The sequence below is a fragment of the Macaca thibetana genome, chromosome 5, assembly GCF_024542745.1.
Source record: "Macaca thibetana thibetana isolate TM-01 chromosome 5, ASM2454274v1, whole genome shotgun sequence".
Classification (NCBI taxonomy): domain Eukaryota; kingdom Metazoa; phylum Chordata; class Mammalia; order Primates; family Cercopithecidae; genus Macaca; species Macaca thibetana.
Genome location: NC_065582.1, coordinates 182,464,552 through 182,487,293, shown reverse-complemented (window position 1 = coordinate 182,487,293; position 22,742 = coordinate 182,464,552). Strand labels below are relative to the sequence as shown.

The window sequence follows — 22,742 nt, the reverse complement described above, 5'->3', positions numbered from 1 at the left end:
AAACAACCCACTCAAAGCTCCGTTTTCCTAAAAAATAAAAAAACTTAATAAAGACAGCACAGGAAATTATCTTGATAAAACATAAAATCTTTATTTCGTAGGCCAGTTACCAGAAAGGTAAAGGAAAACCTCCTGTGGTGTGATTGCCTCTCGTCGTGGGAAGCCCATTTGGTTTGCCTGGAAGTAGAACCTGATGAAAAGTACTTGAATTTAATGAGACATAGGAAGAGTGTGTCCAAGGTTATAAGTGCGCACCATATCATGGAGGAGCGTAAATGTGACAGTTAGTACCTTGAGCAGGGCAGTACATGGCTCTAAGTCACAGCGTGAGAAGTTTTCTGCTTCCATGGCACAATTCATACACATCCAGAAAAGCCGAATGTACAGAATCGAGTTATACAGGTGGAAAACAGTGCGTCAGACCATAGTAACAGAATTAAAACTGGAGACAAAAGTTACAGGAGCTGACAAAAAAGTTGAAGGAAAGAGTCCTTGCCCAGCCAAGCAAGCAGCTGCAGCTTCTCAAGGGGAGAGAGCGGAAGGCAGTGATGATGCGGCCTGCAAGTCACGCGCAGCAAGGCCAGGTCAAAGCCGAGCTTCTCAGATCCACATTGAGAGGAAGACTCTGCCTGGAGAAATGAAATTACCATTCTAAATGAAGACAGCATTTCTAACCTGAAAGGAGGGAAATTAGATGGAGACTAAAGTAGAAAAAAGCTGCAGTTCAGAAGCTTGTTTTATAAACGTATTTCAGAATTGAAAATCAAAATGTCCTGCAGTTTTACTAATAGCTGATCAATACTTCAAGAAAATCCTGTTGTTCTAACATAAGCAACCATGTTTTTTGCTTTGTATTAGTGTATTTTTAATATTAAAGCTTGGTCTTTAGAAAGAATTATAATTTTCTTCTAATTATAACCAACTTAATCATATAAAATTTATTTCGTAAATTCACCCTTCGCAGACCTTTTATGACCTGTATAGGCCTTCGACGACATCCTTAAGCCTTTCTGCTTTGTTCTGTACTTCCTCTTTCTTAAAAAAAACAGGCATTTTACTTTAGGACAAAAATTTACCACACAGGAGTCTTTCTCATACAAAATTGTTCACTTTTGTTTTTAACCTTCCTTACTAAAATACATCTACATACCTATAACTTTCTTCACATCTCTCTCTTTCCTACTTAGTGATTTCTTTGTCTTTTCTTTCTAAACCCATATTTTGAAACAAATTTTAAATAATCTCCAAACTAGACAAAATTACTCTTTTTTCTCAATAAAGAATACATTTTTATTCCTCTCATAATTTTTCTCATCAGAAACGTATCTTACTTTTGGTATACTTTGTATACTGATATATATACACACACACACACACATATTAGAATATACGTATTAGAATGTATTATATATACATATATACACACACATATTAGAATATACATATTAGAATGTATTATATATACATATATATATACACACACACATACATATTAGAATTTTAACTCTTAGTAACTGTAATTTTTAGTGAAAACCTTGGAAGCAAGAAACTTTTAAACTGCTGGTCACATATCAGTATTTTATAGATGAGAACCATTTTATAATTTTTGTAAACATGTTTTCCCATAACATAATTACTTTGTGTATTAACAGGCAAAAATATTTAGTCCTTCTCTAAAATTTAATAAGCGAAGAACAAACATACGTTTGTGTTCAGCAATTTATGTTTTAGTACTTTATCTTATATGGAAATGATGTAGACATTTTATGAGTATCTATCATTTAATTTAACGTAGCATAACTTTAAGATTTCAGATTACATGGCAGTTTTTTATAAGCACTTTCCCATCTACATTTACCTAATTTATTTATTTTTAATAATTATACCTAGGTTACTTATGAAAACTGAGATATTAGAAAAAGCTAGTCTTCATTTCAAGTTATTTCCCTTTTCACCATTTGTATAGCCCATGAATATCAGGTTTTTACCCAAGAAACATAAATAGAGGGCTATTTTGCTGATAACACAGAAGATACAGCAATTTTTATTAAACTAACAATGTTAGTCTTAGTCATTAAAAAGTTATACAAATAAAGATAATTGTGTCTTTAGGCTGGATTCATACTTTTATAACCTTAAGACGTCTAGCAGAGATAAACATAATCCTGTCTGACCAGTAAAGCCAGGCAAAAATGTATGCTGACAATTTTGAAGACATTTCTATTTTTATTTTATCAACAAATTTAAAACCAACTTATTTATCCAAGATTTACTTAAATCAGCTGGGTGCGGTGGCTCATGCCTATAATCCCAGCACTTTGGGAGGCTGAAGCAAGAGGATTGCTTGAGCTCAGGAGTTGGAGACCAGCCTGGGCAACATGGCAAGATCCCATCTCTACAAAAAATTAAAAAATTAGGCAGGTGTGATGGTGCACGCCTGTAGTCCCAGCTAATCATGAGCCTGAGGTGGAAGGATCACTTGAGCCCAGGAGGTTGAAGCCACAGTGAGCCATATTTGTACCACTGCATGCACCCCAGCCTGGGTGACAGAGAAAGAACCTATCTCAAAAAAACAAAAAACAAACAAAAACTATTTATTTAAGTCACATGAACTAAAAAGCATTTGGGTTAATTACTATATATTTTATATGAGTTCTTGTGTAAGCCAATCCGAATAGAATTTCTTAAGGGATTTCTGGCTATGCCAGATTTTACCTTGTAGATACAACATATAATATGTGTAAACATACATAAAAGCATATACACACAAATGAAGATCTTATGGCTTTCATTTTAGAATTTTGGTCATGAAACAGCAAAAGATAGTAATACAAATTCACTGGTTTATAAAAGATAGTTGGATCAAATTATATTTTTGACAAAATGGGACTTTTATCCGTGGCTAAGTTCTGTTTACCCTGATAAGTAATTCATGAAGGCTATGGACCAGAATTTTGGATAAAGCAGTTTTCATAGCAGTTTGACTTTTAAAAACCTTTTAATCCTTTTTTCAGATTCAAATGAATTTAGGGCTGAATATTCAGATGTTTACATTTTAGCTAGGCCTGGCTAAATTGTATAAAAAAATACCCAGAATTTTCAAGTTGCCTTGAATTTGTAACAAATCTTTTTGTTTGTTTGCCTTTTCTGGCTCTTAAGTGTCAGACAAAATAATTTTTATGTCAGACAGAGATACCTTATAGTATTGCTCTGAGCTTAAGATTTTAACCTGTTTGATCTGACAGCCTAGCTTATATAAACATTTATAAAGTTTTTTTTTTTTAGAATATCAACTTTTCAATTAACTTTTTCACCACCCTAAGCAATTGTTATACAAACCTAAATTTACATTTCCAAAAGGTGTCTGCATTGTTGGTTGCCATAGATTTGAAATAATTTATAAAGCCATTATTTTGAAAGCCCTTTAACACTTAAATCTTAGTTTCCATAAGCAATGAGTTTATCTTAATGCTGGCAGAAAACTCATCAGATTCAAAGTTGGCAGAAAAAAGAGATGGAGAGTTAACCCTGTAGTTAGTTACAGTTTTTAACAAGCTTGACAGTTAGAAAAATGGCCGTCCAGTGCTGCATGTTTCCTCGTGTAGTTTGCCCATCACCGCACAAGAATGGACCACCGTATAGCTGGCCAGAGTCCCAGAAGACCTGGTGTACCTCAGTGTTTAAAAATCCCATTTCATTTCTTATTAATCTCTTGAGCAAAAAAAATCCTATAATTCCTGTCAGGGAGTTTGGACTGGTGCCTTATAGGGTGCTGACTGCCCTTGTTAATTGGCCACCCCATAACCATTATTTAGAATCTTTAGTTTTGCTTTCAGATCATGGCCAGAAACAAGCAAGAGAAAAAAGAGCCAAATCATATACAGATGTGCGTAAGCAAATCAAAATGAAACAAAAAATAAGTGTGTTCACAGAAATTTTAAGCCAGGCATGCAGTCCAAACAGAACATTAAACCGGGTGTGCAGAACCAGACAATATAAATTCTGTAGTAACCAGAGGGACATGGTCCTTACCCCAGAAGGGACTTCCCAGAAGAGACAAAAAGTCCTTTATCATCCCAGACAGATGCAAGGTCCTTTATTAAGGTCCTTTATTAACTCAGATCCCAAATAAAGTGAAAAAGAGCTTCTTACAAAAAATGGGAGGCTTGGTTTGAAAGAAGACTTTTAAAGGCAGAAGAGGTGAGCCGTGGAAGCAGAGAGCTCAAAGGGCTTAATTGAGTACTGCATACCAGTTCCAAGAATTATTGATTCTTTCCACAGGTGATCCTTCTCCACGTCCCACTTCTGACACTGGTTATGTCATCCTAAATAACAAATAGGGAGGCAGACTCTCCAAAAGAAAATGGTGTTTATTCAGGAATAGGCATTGCAATGGGATACATGTTATGGTAAACTATGTACATATTCAGGGAAGTAATGGAAGATAAAGATTTCTTAAGGAAAAATGAATATGATTGCAAAATTGTTTTGAGATAATTTTTCTTGGCTACAAGGATCAATAACAAGGGTGGCATGATTCTGAGGCTGGGCAGGCAGTTGCTAGGCAGATGTCCTCGCAGAAGTAATTTGTGTGTGTGTAAGGTTGTTTGGCCTTTGTGCAAGGTTAGAGTTTTCCAGTCTGTTGTGATAAGTCTTGTTATCAGGCATTTGTCTATGAGAACCCTCCCTTCCTAACCTTCCCTAGCTCTATTTATCAGGGTTTTTAATATAGTGACTCTGTTTTGAATCTGACAACTTTCACAAACCCAAAGAGGCCTACCAGACATTGGCTTCTGTCTGAGAGACAGGAGTTGTGAGTTAAAATAATTTGTCCCTTTCTTTGGAAGGGATGTTTGACTCCTAAAACTTTGCCGATGGGGCAGGCCACTGAGTCTCTGTAGGTTCTGCCTCGCACCCTCCAGAGTGCATGTGGCGTGCTAAGGCCTCCAGCATACTTGCCGCTTCTTGCTCATCTGGTCTAGTTAGCCTGATGTTAAAGGTATAATGAGCCACTGTGATGTTCTGAGTTGAACCAGATCATACAGGTCCTCTGGGACGACCTTGCTGGAGGGTGGGAGGGTTAACGAGGCCTGGGGCAGGACTACATAGGATAGGCAGCATACACTGCTGCCTGTCCTATGTGAGAGTGAACTGAGTTTCATCTTTCTGATAGGAATGGAAAAGAAGGCATTCCTAGATCAGTGTGTGCATGCTGCATCCTGGGGGAATGTTACTGTACTCTAGCAAAGGTACCACATCTGGCACAGCAGCTGTGATTGGCACTGCTTCTTAGTTAAGTTTGTAGTAGCTCACTATCATCACCGTGATCCATCTGAACTTTGTAGGACCAGACTGGTACGAGTTAACTTGGGTGTGACAGGGACTACCACTTTCACCTTTTCTGAAGTCTTTGAGGATGGTACCAGTCTGGGCTGTTTCTTCCCTGATGTGGCAGTGTTTTTCACTAACCGTCTTGGTTTGGGTTGGGGAAGGAGACTGTGCCACGGGCTTCTCCTGGACTTTTCCAGCTGAGTAGCTCTTACCAGTGAGTGAAGGAACCAATGTGAGGGTTCTGCCAGTCATTTCATGTATACATTTGGGAACTAGGGAAATGACCGTGGGTGGGTCTGTGGATCTGTTGTGAGCTAGACTGGGGCCAGGACTCCCTGCATAACCTGGCTTCCATGCGCCCCCTCTTTATAGGGAGAACATGGTAGTGCTTTGGGTCCCTAGATAGTGTCGATTCCTACCCTAAGTTCAACGAAACCAGAGAGCTCTGGGCATTCCCCTTTCCCTAACACACCACTTCCCAAGCAAGTGGCCAACAGCCCATGGAGAGAGACTGGGGAAATGACTATTGATGACACCTGCCTTGGTGTTACAAGGACCTGCCTAATTCTGTTCTGCGTTCCTTTAATCAGTGGCTTCCAGGTTTGAGAAATGGCTCACATTTTTCAAATTGGACAAAGGATCATGACTTTATTGGGGTTGCTGCCCTTGGCCTTGATTCTTTAAAACTGTGTAAATTAAGCAATACCCTTGCTGGCTGCCCAGCCAGCTTGCCCCAGGAACACCTTGTTTTCCTCCCGCAACATGGGAAGCCTGGTGGAGCTGCGAATTCCACTTCTTGGAGGCTGTGCTCACCTTTACAAGTCCTGAATGGAGCTCCGCCATGTCTGCCTTCTGGTTGTAGGGGATTAGGGCTTTGTTAGATTCTGCCAGGGACACCTGCCGTTCGCATTTTGCCTTTAGTTGGTACTTAATCATAGCGGGTGTGTTGATGACTCTTTCTCACAAATGAACTTTCATGTAATGCCACACTCAGTAAGTGCATTCTTTCTAAGCCCTTGGAACATTACAAAAGCTGATGAGCCTGGGCATTACATGTGCTGGACGGTAAAACAAATCTGAAAAATATTCAAGCCTGTCCTGCAGAAACTGTTTCCTGCCACAGTGCAGGTACCCTGTAAGCCAACAGCAAAATGTGTTTGCTAAGTAAGCAGTCCATTACGAAATAATCCAGAGTTCACAGACGCAATCACAATGGAAGCTAGAAAGCATTTTGAAACAAACATCAATGAGAATACTACATATCTAAACTTGTGGATATAGCTGAAACTGTGTGTAAAGAAGAGTTCACAGCTTTCAATGCATATATTAGAGATGAAGGAAAATAGAATGTCATCTCAAGAAGTTGGAAAAAAAGTTGTAGAACAGAATTACAGGACGTCAAAGCTAGGCAATAATAAAAGGTAAAAGCATCAATTAATGAAATAGAAAACCAACAAACCAACAAAAAATAAAGAAAGATTATTTCCCAGCTCATTTTATGAGGCTACCATAACCTTGGTATCAAAAATCTGACAAAGACATAAGAAAGGGAAATCATAGGCCAAGCTTGCCAATAAACATATGCGTGAGAATCCTAAATGAAACATTAGCAAGGTGATTCCAGCAATTTATAAAAAGGGTAACATACACATTTGTTTCAAGGACACAGTATTTTTTAACATTTGAAAATCAATCAATTTAACTTACTATATTAACAGAATAAACAAAAAAAAAGCATCATCTCAAAAGAAGCAGGAAAGGCATTTGGTAAAATTCAGTATCCATTTATGGTAAAACAAAGTTAAAAGAATTAAAAGAAATTTCCTTAATCTGATAAGGATATCAAAAAACTCTATGGCATCATAACTAATTATGGAATCATAATTAAGCTTTCCCTTTGTGATCAGGAACAAGAGAAAGATTTCAATTTAAATTGTTACCGGAAGTCCTGGTTAGTGTACTAAGAAAGTAAAAACAACAAAAGTTTAAAAAGCTTGCAAAGAAGAAGTGAAAATGTTACTGTTCTCAGATGATGTGATTGTAACAGAAGATCCAAAAGTCCAGTGGTGGCTCACACCTGTAATCCCAGCACTTTGGGAGGCTGAAGCGGGCAGATCATTTGAGTTCAGGAGTTTGAGACCAGCCTGGGCAACGTGGCTAAGACCTGTCTCTACAAAAAATACAAAAGTTATCTGGGTGTGGTGGTATGTGCCCATAGTCCCAGCTGCTTGTGGGGCTGAGGTGGGAGGATTGCCTGAGCCTGGGAGATTGAGGCTGCAGTAAGCTGTGTTTGTGCCACTGCGTTCTAGCCTGGGGGACAAAGTGAGACCTTGTCTCCAAAAAAAGGAAAAAAAAAAAAAAAGAAAAGAAAATCCCAAAGTATCTATAGACCAGTTATTAAAATGAATTAATTCAACAAGGTTGCTAGATACATGGTTAATATACAAAAATCAATTGTATATACATTTAGAAAATGACCTATATATTCAGTGCAGTTTTAATCAAAATGCCAAGAGGTTTTTGATTAAAGAAGATGATTCTAAAATCTTCATGGGAATACAAAGGGCCAAGAGTAGCCAAGATTATCTTTTTCAATTTTTTTTTTTTTTTTTTAAGATAGCTTCTTGCTCTGTCCCCCATACTGGAGTGCAGTGGTGCAATCTTGGCTCACTGCAACCTCTGCCTCCTGGTCTCAAGCACTCCTTTGGCCTCGGCCCCCCATGTAGCTGGGAGTACAGGAGTGAGCCATCATGCCCGGATAATTTTTGTATTTTTTGTAGAGACAGAGTTTCACCATGTTGTCCAGGATGGTCTCAAACTCCTGAGCTCAGGTGATCCACCTGCCTTGGCCTTCCAAAATGCTAGGATTACAGGCATGAGCCACCACACCTGGCTTTTCAATTTATTTTAATTGTGGTAAAATACATACAACAAAATTCATTATTTTAACCATTTTTAAGTATGCAGTTCAGTGTTATTAAATTCACTCATAATGTGCAACCATCACCACCATCCATCTCTAGAAGTTTTTTTGTCTTGTTAGACTCTGTACCCATTAAACACTAATTCCCCATTCTCCCCACCCCCAGCCCCTGGCAGCCACCATTCTACTTTCTATCTCTATGATTTGGACTATTCTAGGTATCACTAGAATAGTGTTCACTATTCTAAGTGAAATCATACAGTATTTGTCTTTTTGTAACTGGCTTATTTCACTTGGCATAATGTTCTCAGGGGTCATCCGTGTTGTAGCATGTGTCAGAATGTCCTTCCCTTTTAAGGCTGAATAATATTCTACCGTGTGGATATACTCATATTTTGCTTATCTGTTCACCTGTTGATAGACACTTGTGTTGCTTCTGTGTTTTAGCTATTGTGAATAATACTGCTATGAATATGGGTGTATAAATACCTGTTGAGTTCCTGCTTCCCATTCTTTTGGGCATATCCCAAAAGTGGAATTTCTGTATCATTTGGTAATCCTATTTTTAATTTTTGAGAAACCACCATACTGTTTTCCATAGTGGCTGTACCACTGGATATTCCTAATGACAGTGCACAAGGTTTCTAGCTTCTCCTTGACAAAAAAAACGCTTTCTGTTTTTTTTGATAGTAGTCATCCTAATGAGTGTGAAGTGGTATCTCATTTTTTGGATTTGCATTTCCCTAATGTTTAGTGTTGCTGAGCATCTTTTCATGTGCTTTTTGGCTATTTGCATATTTTCTTTGGAGAAATGTCTACTCAAGTCCTTTGCCCATTTTTTAATCAGGTTGTTTGTTTTTGTTGTTGAGTTTTAGGAGTTCTGTCTGTATTCCAGATATTAACCCCGTATCAGATACATGATTTGCAAATGTTTTCTGATTCTGTGGGTTGCCTTTTTACTCTCTTTGGTGTGCAAAATTCTTAAATTTTCATGAAGTCCAATTTATCTGTTTTTTCATTTGTTGTGTGTGCCTTTGATATCCAAGAAATCATTGCCAAATCCAGTGTCTTGAAGCTTTTACCCTGTTTTCTTCTAAGTTTTATTGTTTCAGGTGTTATTTAGGTCTTTGACCCATTTTGAAGTAACTTTTGTATATGGTGTCAGGTAAAGGTCCGTTTTTATTCTTTTGCATGTGGATATCCTTTTCCCAGCACCATTTATTGAAGAGATTATCCTTTCTTTCCCCATTGAATGGTTTTGGTACCCTTCTCAAAAATGATTTGACTATTTATGTAAGAGTTTATTTCTGGGCTTTCTTTTCTATTCCATTGGTCTTATGTGTATGTCTTTATGCCAGTGCCACACTGTTTTGATTACTGTAGCTTTGAAATCAGGAAGTTCAAGTCCTCTAGCTTTGTTCTTCTTTTTCAAGATTGTTTGGGCTCTTTAGGGTCTCTTGAAATTCCAAGTGAATTTTAGGATGGGTTTTTCTATTTCTGTAAAAAGTCATTGGGATTTCAATAGGGATTACATTGAATCTGCAGATTGCTTTGGGGAGTATTGACATCTTAACTTTATCAAGTCTGTCCATCCATCAACATGGGATATGTTATATTTACTTAAGTCTTTATTCCTTTCAGCAATGTTTTCTAGTTTTCATTGTTACAAGTCTTTCACCTCCTTGGTTTGGTTAATTCCTCGGTGTTCTTTTTATACTATTGTTAATGTAATTGTTTTTATAATTTACTTTTCAGATTTTTCACTGTCAGTGTAGAAATGCAACGGAGTTTTGTGTGTTGACTTCGTGTCTTCCTGTTTGCAGAATTCATTTGTTAGCTCTAATAGGGTTTTTTTTTGTTTTTTTTTTTTGGTGGAATCTTCTACATAAAATATCTTACTATCTGTGAACAGAGAAAATTTTACTTGTTTGTTTCCAGTTTGGGGGCCTTTCATTTCTTTTTTTTGCCTAATTGCTCTGGCTAGAACTTACAGTACTATGTTGAAAAGAATTGTCAAAGTGGGTATTCATGCCTTGTTCATGATCTTAGATGAAAAGCTTTCAGCCATTCTCCAGTAGATATGATGTTTGTTGTTAATTTTTCACTAATGCCTTTTATATTTGAGGTAGTTTCCTTCTATTTCTAGTTTATTGAGTGTTTTTTTTAAAGTCATGAAAGGGTATTGAATTTTGTGAAATTTTTTTACATCAGTTAATTATGTGATTTTCCCTCTTAATTTTGTGAATGTGGTGTATTACAATGATTGAATTTTCATATGTTGAATTACCCTTGCATTCTAGGAATAAATTCCACTTGGTGATGGTATATAATCCTTTTAATATGCTACTAAATTCAGTTTGCTAGTATTTGGTTGAGGATTTTTACATCAGTATTCATCATGAATACTGGTCTCTAGTTTTCTTGTATTGTCTTTGTCTGGCTTGATGTCAGGGTAATGCTGTCATAGAACAGGAAGTATTCCTCCTCCCTCCCCTCCTCCCCCTCTTCTCCCTCCTTCCCTCCCTCCCTCTCCCCCTCCCCTTCCCTCGCCCTCCCCCTCCTTCCCCTCCCCCTCCCCCCCCCTCCTTCCCCTCCCCCTCATTACCCTCCCCCTCATTACCCTCCCCCTCTCCTTCCCCTCCCCCCCCCCCCCCCCTCCTTCCCCTCCCCTCCCCTCCCCCTCCTTCCCCCCCCCTCCTCCTCCCCCCCCCCCCTCCTCCCCCTCCTCCTCCCCCTCCCCTTCTTCTTTTAGAAAGAGTTTGAGAAGGATTGGTATTAGTTCTTTAAATGTTTGGTAGAATTAACCAAGCCATCAGGTCCAGGGCTTTCCTTTGTCAGGAGATTTTTCTTTATTACTGATTAATTTGCTTACTAGTTATAGGTCTATTCAGATTTTCTAGTTCTTTTTTCTTTTTTTCTTTTTTCTTTTTTTTTTTTTGAGGCAGTGTCTTACTCTTTTTCCAAGGCTGGAGTGCAGTGGCACAATCTCAGCTCACTGCAACCTCTGCCTCCTGGGTTCAAGTGATCCTCCCACCTCAGTCCCCTGAGTAGCTGGGACCACAGGTATGTACCACCACACCTAGCTAGTTTTTTTGTTTCGTTTTGTTTTGTTTGAGATGGAGTTTCGCTCTTGTTACCCAGGCTGGAGTGCAATGGTGCAGTCTAAGCTCACTGCAACCTCTGCCTCCTGGGTTCAAGCGATTCTCCTGCCTCAGCCTCCAGAGTAGCTGGGATTACAGGCGTGTGCCACCATGCCCGGCCAATTTTTGTATTTTTAGTAGAGATAGGGTTTTGTCATGTTGACCAGGCTGATCTCAAACTCCTGACCTCAGGTGATCCACCCACCTTGGCCTCCCAAAGTGCTGGGATTACAGTCAAGAGCCACCGCGCCTAGTCTTACTTTTTAAATTTTTTGTAGAGCTGGGGTTTCATCATGTCGCCTATGCTGTCTTGAAATCCTGGGCTCAAGCAATCTGCCCGCCTTGGCCTCCCAAAGTGCTGGGATTACAGGCTTGAGCCCCTGCGCCTGGCGAGATTTTCTGTTTCTTTATGATTTGGTCTTGGTAGGTTTTGTGTTTCTAAGAATTTTTCCATTTCATCCAGGTTATCCAATTGTTCATAGTACTCCTCTATAATTCTTGTTATGTCTGTAGAATTGGTAGTAATGTCCCCTTTGTCATTTCTGATTTTAGTAATTTGAGTCTTCTCTTTTGTTCCTTAGTTCATTTAGCAAAAGATTTGTCCATTTTTTTGATCTTTTCAAAGAATCAACTAGGTTTCATTGATTTTCTTTCTTGTTTTTCTCTTCTCTATTTCATTGATCTCTGCTCTAATCTTCGTTATTTCCTTTCTTCTTCTAGCTTTGGGTTTGTTTTTTTTTTTTCCCCCTAGTTTCTTAAGTTGTAAAATTAAATTGTTGATTTGAGATCTTTTTTATTTTTTATGTAAGCATTTAAGGCTATAAATTTCCCCCTTAGTACTACTCTTGCTCTGTTCCATAAGCTTTGGTATGTCATGTTTTCATTTTAATTTGTCTCAGATATTTTCTGATTTTCCTTATGAAGGGCAAAAGAAAGTTATAGATATATCTTTGTGAGGTAAAAGGTTTTAAAACAGACACAAAAGGCACTCACTGTAAAGGCAAAGACTGATGATTGTGATTAAACGAATATTAGGAACCTGCATTCGTCGAAACATACCATTCCTAGAAGGAAGGGCAGGAGGACGGCGCAGCCACCCACAGAGGCCCGTGGACCCTGAGAACGCAGCACGCCCATGAGAGTGACAAATGGCTCGAATGCACAGTGGCGAGGGATTTGAGTAGACATTTTATTACGGGTGCTAGCCAAAGTCACCTATGAGAACGTTTCCAGGCAAATTCCTAGAGTTCCATCATGTGTACCAAGAGCATGTGCAAGAATTCAAAATAGCAGGATTCATAAGATCCCTACACGGAAGCAGCCTGACTGCCCACCAGCAGTGGAAAGGACAGATAGCCTATGATTTATTCCTGCAGTGGAATGCTCGATGGCTGTAGAAGCTAATGGACTATGGCTGTCTTAATAACATGGATAAATATCACAGAAAGATGGCAGACGCAAGAGAATGCACCTGTGTCATTCCAGTTATAGAAATCTGAACACAGACAAGACTGTTGAAAACCATGGTTTTATGTTATGTGCTTCAGTGGTAGAACCATAAAGAAGAGCTAGAACATTGTTGTGCTTTTCATTGTGAACTGGGTGGGGGCTTTGTGGGCTTCACTTTATGATAAACCACCGAGCCATGCCTTTCTGTTTTGTACTCTTCTGAATTTGTGTTATAGTTGATGACAACAATGGCAGTTTGATTGTGTATATTTTTTTCCAGCCCTTTTGAAAGGCTAGGGCATCAGCCCAGAGCAGGCAGTGTTAGTCTCTGGGGTGAGGGTTTGCAAGTGGGCCTGAAAGCAAGATGGGGCCCGGGACCTGGGTGCGTCAGCGGAAATGGCGAGGGGCAGGCTGGCCTCTGAGCCGGGTGGGATGGAAACCGAGGGCATGAACTGGCTCCAGGTAGCAGAAGCAAGGGAAGGCCCTCGGTGGGGAGCACTTGGAGGAGCTCCCGAGGCAAGAGGTGGAGGTCAGAGGATAACATAGCTGCTCTGGGAATTGCAGGGGCGAGTTTTGTTTGTTCTGCAAGGGAGGCAGCAACAGGCCTATTGAGGAAAGATGCAGTCAGAGGGAAGGTCTCTCCCTTCCAGGTGTTAAGTCAGGTTCAGACAGAGATGGTCTAAAGTGTTTGCGAAATGTCTTAGAGCTGCACCGAGGGCCTAGAAGATAGGCCCACGTGCATCAGTGCCTCTCACAGGCCAGGCTCCTGGTGGAGCTGTGTTCTTGGGACTGAGGCTTTCAGGGAACAGTGCCCCCCACCAGCCTGGGGAAGTCAGTGTTGGGAGCCAGGAGCCAGTGTGTAGTGCTCTCCCTCGTCACCCACAGCAGGCTGTGGCCCTGAGGGGGATGGAGGGCAGCCATCCGCTGTGGATGGGGCTGGGCTGGTGCACTTGGGTTTTGTTTGCTGGTTTCTCCACATGTGTTCCCTGTCTCAAAGGGCAGTGGCAGTGAAGGAGGGGTAGGGTGCTGGAGACCCAGGTAGGGGACATGAGGTATGGGTGGGGTTCCAGGCCCTGCCCAAGCCAGGCAGGACTGAGTCTGCAGGATCTCCTGCGAGTGCCAGGTTGAGGGGCACATTTTTCCTTAGTTGTCCTAACCAGTGTGTAGCCTCACGTCATGAAGAGTGAGGGTGTGTGCGTGTGAGGGTGTGAGGGTATATGTGAGGATGTATGTGAGGATGTGTGAGGGTGTGTGTGAAGGTGTGTGAGGGTGTATCTGTGAGGGTGTGGGTGTGTGCAAGGTTGTGTGTGTATGTGTGTGAGGGTGCAAGGGTGTGGGTGTGTGCGAGGGTGTGTGTGAGGGTGCAAGGATGTCAGTGTGTGTGAGGACGTGGGGGTGTGTGTATGGGTGTGAGGGTGCGAGGATGTCAGTGTGAGGGTGTGTGAGGGTGTGAAGATGTGAGGATGTGTGTGAGGTTGTGAGGGTGTGTGTGAGGGTGCGAGGGTATCAGTGTATATGAGGGTGTGTGTGAAGATGTGAGGGTGTGTGACGGTGTGAGGGTGAGGGTATGTGTGAATGTATGTGAGAGTGAGGATGTGTCAGTGTGTAGGAGTGTGTGAGGCTGTGTGAGGGTGAGGGTGTATGTGTGAGTGTGAGGGTACGAGGAAGTCAGTGTTTGTGAAGATGTGAAGGTGTGTGTGAGTTAGGGTGTGTGTGAGGGTGTGTGAATGTGAGAGTGACGGTGTGTCAGTGTGTGGGAGTGTGAGGCTGTGTGTGCACAAGGGTGTGTGTGTGACTGGGAAGGTATCTGTGTGAGGGTGTGTATATGTGTGAAAGCGTGCACGTCTGTGAGTGCATGGCAAGGCCATTTGAAACGCAAGGATGTATGTGAGTGTGTGTGATAGTGTGTGCACGTATGTGAAGGCGTGTGTATGTGAGTGTGTGAGACTGCGCATCAGTGAGTGTGGGGGCGTGTGTGTGCGAGGGTGTGTGTGAGATCGTGTGTGCATCAGTGAGTGTGCATGGCAAGGCTATTTGGAACTAGCAGTTCTCTCCGTCTTCTTACCTCATTCATAAATCCTAGTGTTTTTGGAATTATTTCTGCAAAGTTACATTATGTTAAAATGGAAAAAGTGACCGGTGATTATAAGTTTCTATTCTTTCCCTCATCAAAGAGATTCAGCTATTTTAAAGAGAAACAATTTTTTAAAATCCAGTTTAAGCTTGGCTCATGTTCTGTTTCTCTGACTTTCATTTTGGGTTCCAGCCTCCCTGAGAGACCCCAAGTCTTGTAGTCAGTCGACTCCTGGTAAGGAGCCACGGTGGGGAGAAGTGTAGAGGCAAGATGGCGAGAAGGACAGGGGTTTGCGTGTTCCACGTGTAGGAGACTCTGCTTGGGAAATCACAGCACTGCCTGCCGAGGAGATGGACGCCACGTCCTGCTCACCCGGCGCTCACTGCAGGGCTCCGTGCAGGAGTGAGGCGGCAGCGTGTGGACCTGCCAGCCCTCCTGGTTTGGGGCAGGCTTGGCGGGAACAGCCCAAAGACCAACAGTGGTTCCTAACAAGAGCTGAGAGGGAGTGGGGTCACCAGAGTGAAGGGAGGTAGACAGACCCCTTGGGACCCCGGGGTCGGGGACTGGAAGGAATCTTGGCACTAGAAACCTGAGGGTGGCCTGGAGGGCTGGGAGGTACTTGCGGAGTGGGCGGGGGGAACACGGGGAAGGGCAGTGCAGTGCCGGGATGGGGAGGGCACAGGCCCCCCAGGCTTGCAGAGCCTATGCTGCCGGAGCGGCCGGGCCCCTGGGAGTCTGGGGCTCTGCTCGGTCACATTGTCTGTGATTTCGAATGCTTCCCTCTCCGGTTCTGCACGTGTCTCGAGATGGCCAGGAACTGCATTTTACTCATATTTGTGCTTTTCTCTATTCACCAGCAAAATAAGCAGAATTTATCTTTGATGAATCATGTAACTGTTTGTAGGGTTACTGTGTAAACCCTGGGGATGGCCTTGTTGTCCCTTGAGTTCTGGCTTGGGTGTCACCATCCGATACTAGCACCGCATCACTGGCTGCACCTCAGGGCTCCTGGGCTCGTGACGTCCATCTCCCTGTGACTTGGGGCCTCCATGTCTGAGGGCAGCCCCTGCAGCATGTGCTGAGCTTCCTGGCACTGGGCTCCTCTCACCCAGGGACCCTGGCAGGGTGGGTGTGTCCTCAGAACCTGCTCCTGCAGATGTCCCCACGGAAGTCGGCCCGCATTGTTCCTGAGCTGCGGTTCAGTAGGGCTGGGCCAGGCAATGCCCTGCCCTTGGGAGTCTACCCTCCACTTGGGAGAGATGAACAAACAGCAGCAGCAGGAGACTGTCCAGGGGCTCGTGGCCCCTGGAAACGAGGCCAGGTGATGTAGGGAGTGCCTGACGCTCGGAGGGAGCCAGGGCAGGTGTTGGGACATGGCCCAGGGCCTAGGGCAGCTGGTGTGTCCCAGGGACAGAAGGAGGGAGGGCTGGGCTGACACCTGGACTTGGATATTCTAAGTGTGACAGAAGCTTTGGGTAAATTTACTGCCGGGAGCTGAAGGAGAAGGCGACTGCCCTGTGTGTGGCGTGGAGAATTTGGGGGCCTTGGCTGATTTCCCATCACTTGACTTGGTGGGCGCTGCCTGGGAGAGCCAGGGCCTGGCTGCTGCAGGAGGAGGCTTGGCACCTCTGCTTGGAAGGCCCCTCCCTGTGGCGAGAGGAGGCTGGAGAGGAGGCTGGGTGAAGTGTGGGACCCAGAGGGGCACACCCTATACAAGGCAGGCAGAACCCAGGTGGTCACTGGATGGAGCCTCCTGCACCCAGGGCGGAAGCTGCACTTTTCCAGGGGAGCAGAAGGGGTGTCCCAGGCGACAGGAGGATGAGGTGATGGTGGTTTGCAGGTTCCCTGGGAGCTGTAGGAGCCAGGAGCCTGGGCTGGACCCTGGGACAGACCTGGACTCAGGGGCTGGGCAGAGAGGGGGTATTCAGGGCCAGGGATGGCAGACCGCAGTCCCTGGCGAGACCCGCTGCCTGTTCCCGTAAATAGAGTCTCCCTGGGCCGCAGGTGCCGTCTGCTGTTTTCATGCTACAGCGGCAGAGTGGGGTCGAGTGCGTGGTGTCACCTGCACAGCAGGCAGTGCCTACTCTTGGCCCTGTAGAGGGAGTCTGGAGGGAGGAGGGAGACAGGTGAGAAGAGGGAGAAAGGACAGGGCTTAAGGGAGGGAGGAGGGAGGGAGGATGGGGCTGGAGGGAGGAAGGAGACAGGTGAGAAGAGGCAGGGAGGACAGGGCTTAAGGGAGGGAGGAGGGAGGGAGGATGGGGCTGGAAGGAGGAGGGAGACAGGTGGGAGGAGGGAGGGAGAATGGGGCTGGAGGGAGGAGGGAGACAGGTGGGAGGAGGGAGGGAGAATGGGGCTGGAGGGAGGAGGGAGACAGGTAGGAGGAGGGACAGAGGTGAGAGGAGGGAGGGAGGACAGGGCTTGAGAGAGGGAGGAGGGAGGGAGGTGACAGGAGCTTTCACATCTGTCCCCAGTGAGTTGCCTTGATCCCGTCTTGAGGCCTGTGCTGTGATCTTGCCCATCCAGAGCTGTAATTCCCAGCAAAAACCGACGGAGCCCCGAGTCCGGCCTAAGCCTTCTTGGCTGTTGGGTTGATAGCGTTGGCTTCTTCCTGGCCTCCCACTCACCTGGGACAACGTGTCGCACGTCACATTGTGTGGGAATGAGATCCTCACAGGCCTCTCAGAATAAGCTCCTTTTACCCTGTCTCTTAGGTTTGTGACTTTGCTATTTTCAGAATTTAACTTAGAAATTTTTGCTTATCTTGGTCTTTCACACACAGTCTGCTTTTAAAACCCATTATAAGGGAAAATTTCTGAAGTGTCCTTAAGATCCTGTGAACTCTGGGCATGTAATAGGATTCTTCAGCGCTTCAGGGCCTTCTCATTGAGTGAATGTTTGTTGAACACCTACTATGTGCCCGACATTATTTTGGCTCTGGGGAGGCAGTGGGGAACATGCTCAGTGTTGACCCCTCCCTGCCTTGCTGAGCTGGTCCTGGATGGGCTGCGTGGGCCACCGTTGCATGGGGCGTGCTCGAGGTGGAGATGGCTGTGAGCAGCTGCAGGCCAGGTGGGGGTGGGACCTCCCCTGGGGGGTGCTGACCTGGGCAGCACCATGGCACACCCAAGAAGGGCGATGGGGAAGGAAGGGAGGCAGGCAGGCAAGACCGTCAGGCTGCGTGGTGGTTAGGCGCGGGGCTGGGGCAGGTGCCGGGGCAGACCGCAAAGGGTCAGACTGGCGTATGGCAGCCAGCTGTCTAGTTGGTTAGACAGGGTCAGGGGTGGAGGGCAGGAGGATGGGAGAGCCCAGCTCGGGGAGATTTGAGGGTCCTGCCCACAGAGGAGCCATACCTGGGCCTTTGGCTTGGCCCCCCGAGGCCTCCAGGGTTAAGAGCAGGGAGAGAATCCGGGCCTGTGATCACATCTGTGAGCTCTGCAGGTGTCTCCGGGACCGTCAGCAGAGGCGCTCCTCCAGTCCCTGCCTCCCGCGCCCTCCTGGCTGAGAGCGAGGTGGTCCCGCCCCATGAAGGAGGCAGCAGCGCTTGCTGCCCGGGGCCACCAGGGCCGTCCCGTTGCCTGGGTGTTCTGCGCTCATCCCCTTTCCGCCGTCCAGAAACCTTCAGGAGAGAGTGCTTCTGTTCCCTCCAGATCGAGCTGTGTCCCAGGAATGACTGGAAGGCTCAGGAGGCCCTGGTTAGGCTGGGCATCACGGGATGTGTCCCCCAGCAGAGACTGGTGTGGGGTGGGGGCGGGAACTGGTGAGGGGCCTGGGGAGGCAGGTGAGCCTGCTAGGAGACCCAGAGTTTAGGAGGAGCTCTTTGGCAGGCCCTGGAGACCCTGGGTCACCCACAGGCCCCTTTGCCTTCACTGGAACTTTCCAGCTAGCCAGGCTTCTCCTGGCCCCAGGACATAGCCCACGTGGGTCCTCACCTCTGCCCAGCTCAGCTTCTCCCCACCCAGAATGCGCTCTGCTCTGCCACCCCCATCATCCCTGCTGCCCTGGCTGGAACCAGAGCTCCTATCCTCAAACTCCTCCAACCTAGCCCTGCCCGCCTGCCCACCCTGGGTTTCCAGCTCAGGACAGACCCCTGGGATGTGAGGGGCTCCCTCTGGGTACTCAGGAAGTACATCCTGTTGTCCAGCTGTGCAGGCCTGAGCCCCCGCTGCACCACAGCTGCCTCCAGGCTCACATGCCCACTTGCCGGGCTCACCACACGGGGGCTTCACCTTCCCTGGGATCCGCGGCGGGCCTGCGTTGGAGGGCTGAGAACGGCTCGCCCTTTCCCAGCTAGCACTCTGCCCACTTTCTCTTCACGCCGGCGCCTGTGCAGCGCACGATTGGGTGCTCCCACCTTGCAGTGCTTTCTTCCTGTGTCCAGGCTGGCCGTGCATGTTTGTGAAGGGCTGTGCTGGGCTTCCCGAGCCTGGGGTCTGAACCCGACTCCCACCAGGCACTGAGTAAACACGTCCATCCAAACAAGGGAGGTGGAGCATGAAGCAGGGGAGATGGGCTGGGGCCCGGAATCTTCTGGGGGCATGGCTGTCAGCAGCTCCTGGACCTCTGACCATGTGGCAGGGGGCCCATCCCCGTCTCCCCAGGGCACTTGCTGCTGGGGCCCTCAGGCAGTCACAGGGGGTCTTCCCAGGCATGTTCTGGCCCTGCCTCATCCCTTTCCTCACCCATTTGCAGAGGGGAGGCACTGGCTAGACAGGGGAGGTCAGCAGCTGCAGAAAAGGACAGGCTCCCGCAAAAGAGGAGATGGGGGAGGCTAGAGAGAGACAGGAGAATCCGGAGGACCTGTTGTTAGTGACTGGACAGCAGCACGCGGAACTCTAGCGGCCTGGGCTGCTTTGTGGGCTCTGTAGAATAAACCACGTAGACAACGTGAAATCGTGTTTCTTCCTTTCTGTCCTCGATGGAACACACTGGGATGAAGATGTTTCTGTCTGAAAGAATTGAGGTGAAATCAGTTTAGCACTTAGGTGATAACCTCTCAACAGAAGGCCCCACGCACGCCCAGGCTGCATCCACTTCTCAGGCGCTGGTGGCTTTCCCCAGGGTTTGGGGGCCCTTGGGGGACAAGGATGCTGTTGTCCTCTGCTCCTGCCTGGAGACCACTGTCTCCTCCAAAGCTCTGTAAACTGTCAGTAGTGCAGGCCCCTCAGAAGCCAATGAGGGTAATGGGCAGGTCAGTGTCAGGGGCTCACCCGGCCACCCCAGAACCCCTTGCTGTTGTTCTGGAACCTTCAGATTGCTATCTCTGAAAGTATGCCTGGGTGGGTGTACATGGGTGGGTGCTCTGTGTGTGTGGGTGCCTGTGTGTGTGCCTGTATGTGGGGGGGTGCCTGTGTGTGTGTGCTTGTGTGTGTGTATGTGCCTGTGTGTGGGGTGCCTATGGCTGTGTGTGGGGTGTGTGGAGTGTGTGTGTGTGTGGTGGGATACGTGTGTGTGGGGTGTGTGTGGGGGGCATGTGTGTGTGGGGGGGTGCCTGTGTGTGTGCGGGGGGTGCATGTGTGTGTGTGTGTGGGTGTGTGTGTGGGGGGGTGCGTGTGTGTGTCTGGGGGGTGTGTGGGGGGGTATGGGGGTGCGTGTGTGTGGGGGTACGTGTGTGTGGGGTGCATGTGTGTGTGGGGCGTGTGTAGGAGGTACGTGTGTGTGGGGTGTGTGTGTGGAGGGTGCGTGTGTATGGGTTGTACATGTGTGTGGGGTGTGTGTATGTGTGTGGGGTGCATGCGTGTGTGTGGGGTGCCTGTGTGTGTGGTGGCGGCTGGGTGCATGGTGCTGACGGGAGGGCAGGGGACAAGGATGCTGGTTTTATCTGAGAGATGTGGCTTAGCCCAGGAATGGTGATGTGGTCTGGGGGCCTGGTCTATACGTGCTCCAGCTTCTGTCACACTGCCTGCCATGCCTATCGTACATAAGGTAGACCCTCTGGCCCAGAGCCCAGGGGAAGTGGGTGGGGCCATGGTAGGTAGAGGCGAGGCCCTGCCGAGGAACAGGGCTTATGAGTCCACTCCAGACCTACGGGGCTGACCGCGGGTCCCAGTAGCTTGGGCGGGAGCCCCTTCCTGGGCTGGTGACAGAAGTGGAGGTGGCGCCCCTTCCAATGAGGAGCAGCTGTGCAGAGGGAGGTATGGCTGCCTTGGGGTGATTCCTCCACTTGCTGGGGGTGTGGCTGGGCGCCTGCCTGCCTGCTTCTACAGACTCCCCCACACTTTTGTTACGTGCACAGCTCCTGAGAAAAGCCTTCTAAGGAAGCGTGAGCTGCCGCGCATTCTGCAAGCAGCCATTGTGCATTTGTGAAATGCAGCGTGTACCCAGTGCGGTGGGTTCTGTCACTGAACACTCTCGTGTTGGGAATGCTCATGTTCCTCCACAGAAGGGCAGAAGCAGAGCTGGCACAGTGCCTTCCCAGCTGGCAGCCTCACCCCAGACCCAAGAGCCATGGACCTAGCCTGGTGGCCCTGTGGGCACTGAGTTTGCAGTTCCTGGGCAAGAAGCTTCCCCAGTTCTAATGGTGAAGCTTCCCCCAATCTAACGTTTCAGGTTTAGGATTCCTAGAGCCTAGACCGAGACCCAGATGGCCCATTCTGCATGATTTTGACAGCAGGGAAGCACTTTGGGGTGAGCGGTTTACCCCTAAATCTCTAGAAAATTAACAGATGATTTTGCAGTGATCTCTAGGCTTTATAAATAGTTTTCTTTTTCTTTCCGCCTTCCTTTTTAGAGCCAGGATCCATCATGGTTCCCTCGCTTTCTGGTTGTTCCATATATTTGGAGGGTGGGCAGAGCAGATCACGGAATACAGATAGCACTGAGAGGGCTTTAGGCGTGTGCCAGATCCCGCTGGCTGCCACCCAGTAAGCTGGTGCATGTGGAGGCTTAGAATAGAATCATTGGCAACTGTAATTAAGGTTGTGAACTGCACCACGATGCTAAAAAAAACAAATTCTCTGCAGCTGTTTTACTGACTGAGAAATTACCCCTATCGGCCGAAGTTTTATTCTTCTGATTTGGTAGAGGAAATAGTTTAAAAATGATCTCACAGCGTGATTTATGTAAATGACGTTTCTTTCTTTGGATGAGACAATTGAGATAGAGTCTGAAACCCTGGCAAGCCACAGCTTCCTGCAGTGTCCTGTTGCCATGGGTTACGAAGGGAGCGAGAGGGAACTTCATCGGAAATGCCTCTAAACTTTTCTGACACGCACAAGCTGCGGTGTTGAATGGTGTGTCTTAGACCCGGGTGCCTAGTGTGGCTCGGTGCCTTACAATGAATTTGGGGAAACAGTTGTCAAACGAAACGCACGTTTCCAATGACCAGCAGGTAAGTTATTCCGGCTTTTTCTTTTCATTTAATCAGTGGTAAGAAAGCGTGGCACCCTGGTTATCCTGTTTTAGCGAGTGGCAGCCATGGGACTTGCAAATGCTTGTAAGGATAAGCTTTGGAAATGCTTTTCATGTGTCTGCACCACAGCTCAAAGCGAGCGCTGCGGAGGCTCGGCCGAGGCTCTGGGACTGCAGCGCGTCCCGGGCCCCACACACCCGGCCGCCGGCCTCAATCCTTCGGGAGCCCAAGCTGCCAGGTTTTAAGTTAGAACTTACAGAAGGCATCGAATGTTTTTCTTTCCTTTACCATAGTAATTCTCATAGATTTGGAAGATGTGAGTGAATTGATTTTGTTGAAATATTAATTTTAGGCTAGATAAATATATCAAAATCTTAGGCTCTTTAAATGATGGTAGCTTACATTTCTAAATGTAATGAGTTGATTTGGCTAATGTGCATATAGGTAGCTACTATAGATCATATTAGTGATTACTAT

General features: G+C 46.3%; 1 protein-coding gene across 4 annotated transcripts in view; it reads left to right on the top strand.

Moving 5' to 3' along the window:
- The window catches only part of RGS12 (regulator of G protein signaling 12), a 164,622-nt gene that overhangs the window by 63,804 nt on the left and 78,076 nt on the right, over positions 1-22,742 (top strand). The window contains exon 1 of one of the 4 annotated variants that reach the window (XM_050792251.1): positions 21,690-22,244. The exons of the other annotated variants lie outside the window; for them this stretch is intronic. Coding sequence (XP_050648208.1) covers positions 22,191-22,244 — 54 coding nt within the window. The 5' untranslated portion in view covers positions 21,690-22,190. Of the gene's footprint in view, positions 1-21,689; positions 22,245-22,742 lie in introns of those variants that run through there. 4 annotated transcript variants of the gene reach the window in all.